At 53.2% G+C, this 2,470-nt stretch overlaps 1 protein-coding gene across 1 annotated transcript in view; it reads left to right on the top strand.

The window, feature by feature from the left end:
* Window positions 1-2,470, top strand: part of HORMAD1 (HORMA domain containing 1) — an 11,767-nt gene that overhangs the window by 7,553 nt on the left and 1,744 nt on the right. The window contains exons 8-10 of the mRNA XM_017839873.1: window positions 198-403; window positions 886-1,118; window positions 1,462-1,525. Of these exons, the coding sequence (XP_017695362.1) occupies window positions 198-403; window positions 886-1,118; window positions 1,462-1,525 (503 nt within the window). The remainder of the gene's footprint in view (window positions 1-197; window positions 404-885; window positions 1,119-1,461; window positions 1,526-2,470) is intronic.

Here is a 2,470-nt window from a genome sequence, read left to right as displayed (position 1 = left end):
TGTGTCCCAGCAGGGATCCCTGTGGCTCTCCCATCCCGTGTTTGGACACGAGGAAGGCCAGCATCCTGCTCATCCATGAGATCTCACATGAGTTTGTGTCCCAGCAGGGATCCCTGTGGCTCATCCATGAGATCTTACATGGCTCTGTGTCCCAACAGGGATCCCTGTGGCTCTCCCATCCCGTGTTTGGACACGAGGAAGGCCAGGCCAGCATCCTGCTCATCCATGAGATCTCACATGACTCTCTGTCCCAGCAGAGATCCCTGTGGCTCTCCCATCCCGTGTTTGGACACGAGGAAGGCCAGCATCCTGCTCATCCGCAAGATCTTCGTGCTGATGCAGAACCTGAGCCCGCTGCCCAGCGACGTCTGCCTCACCATGAAGCTGCTCTACTACGACGAGGGTACCCTGCCCCCTTCCCTGCTCCCCCAGAACCCACGGGAATACTGGGAAATTCCCGTTCCCTGCCACCTGGGAAATGGTGTTATTTCTCTTTCTCCCATCCAAGCTCCGAGGGGAAGGGGGGTGATCTCGCTGCAGGAGCACAATCCTGGCCCTGCCTTCCTGGGAGCAGGGATCTTGGGGTGCTTCCAGGGGTTCCCCCCAGTGCCTTGGGCTGTCACACGCTTTGCCAGCCCAGTTCTAGTTTGGTGACTCTCCAAACCTCTGGCCCTGCTTTCAAAGTGTTTTTTCCTTATCATTTTATATCTCCAACCTCTCTCAAACACCTTCGCCTGCTCAGTGCAGAGAAAAGAGCTTCAGTGTTGATTACTCCCCTCCCCACACACACATTTTCTTCTTGTATTTAAAGGAGTGAGGAGTTTTGCTGTCACCTTTCCAAGGCTGTGTTTCATTGTGACCCCTTCCCTGCCCTCCCCCCTGCAGTGACACCCCCCGATTACCAACCCCCGGGCTTCAGGGAGGCCAAGTGTGAGGGGCTGGTGTTCAACGAGGAGCCCACCCACCTCAACGTGGGTGAGGTGCCCACCCCCTTCCACCTGCTCAAACTCAAGATCACCACGGAGAAGCAGCGCATGGAACACGTGGACAGAGGCATCCTGGGGCAGGGAAGGAGGGAGGAGTCCCTCCAGCCGGGAGAAGAGATCCCGGACGTGAATGTAAGAGCACAGAGTTTTTTGTGGAGCTTGTTGAGGCTTTTTGGGCTGTAACATCCAGAAAAAAGCCGTTATTGTCTCACCAGGGTATTAACAAAACCCCTCTGCTTCCAGATGTGTTTAAGCAGGACGATATTTATAAATAATTCAGGACGTTTTTGCCTTGGTTTTCCTGCTCCACTTTGCAGCCTGTCACTGCTCACCAGGTGCTGAGCAGCAGAGGGGTGGCTGAAACCTCTCCCTCCCCATCCCAACCCGTTATTTCACTGCACTTTGTTCCACCCCAAATCCTTCCAACGAGTCTGAGGAGAAACCCCCTTCCTTCTGTGCCTGTTTCCTAATCCAGGAGGAGCCTGCCCCGGATACCAAAGTGGGGGATGAGAACCACGAGGATGTTTCAGAAGCTCAAGGTAACATTCAGGGTATTTTTCAAGTCTCTGAGTTGCCTTTTTCCTGGGACAAACCCCTCAGCTGTCTCTCTCTTCACATCTCCATTATTTTCTTCACCCTGGAGAGGGAATTTCTGCTGGTTGATCTGCTCCTCCTGGAGAGCCCGTGCAGAGACACCCCGACAACCCTGGAGCTCCTTTCAGAAAGGATTTCAAATGTTGGCTTTGGGGTTTGGGGGGTTTTTTTGGTGCAGCTTTGCCAGAGCAGCTCCCATTTCCATGCTGTTCCCAAATAACCATGGAAGTGTGGAGCAAACAGCACGTGGAGGCCAGGATTGTCATCTTGCTGCAGAACTGGAATAACCACATCCAGCTGCTTTTAAAAAGCCATCAAAGTTCCCAAACTATCCCAAAATGCAGCTTTTTGTCTGAGGGAGCTGGTAAATGTTTTATTTATGGGGACTGTGAGGCCCAGGGAAACCCTGAAATCCTGGTGTTGTTTCCACAGCTGATGCACAGCCTTCCTCGACCATTCCAGGCTTTTACCTGGATCCTGGGGGGGGAAAAAAAGGCAGCAGGAATTAGAAACAGCAACAAAAGTGTCTGGAACTGGCTGTTCCTCCCTGGGGGGCTGTTCCTGTTCCAGCTGCTGGCACTGGCAGGGAATCTTGGGATCAAATCCCACTGGAGATGAGCCTCTGGCTCCCAGTGTGGGAAGGAGCTGGGAATCAATCCCGGTTTTCCAAAGGTCCTGTGTGTAAACTTGGCACCTGTGGCTGGAAGCTGGGACAGGAAATGGTTGAATTTCAGATTAAATTTAATCCTGGCTGGAGTTTGGGACAGGAAATGGCTGAATTTCAGGTTAAATTTAATCCTTGCTGGAGTTTGGGACTTGCTGCCCCTTCCCTGGAGCCCTCTGGAATCGCCTGTTCCCGGAGTTTTCCGTGTTCCCTGGGGCAGGGCTGG

This window comes from Lepidothrix coronata, unplaced genomic scaffold, assembly GCF_001604755.1.
Source record: "Lepidothrix coronata isolate B3197 unplaced genomic scaffold, Lepidothrix_coronata-1.0 Scaffold524, whole genome shotgun sequence".
NCBI classification, from domain to species: domain Eukaryota; kingdom Metazoa; phylum Chordata; class Aves; order Passeriformes; family Pipridae; genus Lepidothrix; species Lepidothrix coronata.
This window is presented reverse-complemented; position numbering and strand designations above follow the sequence as displayed.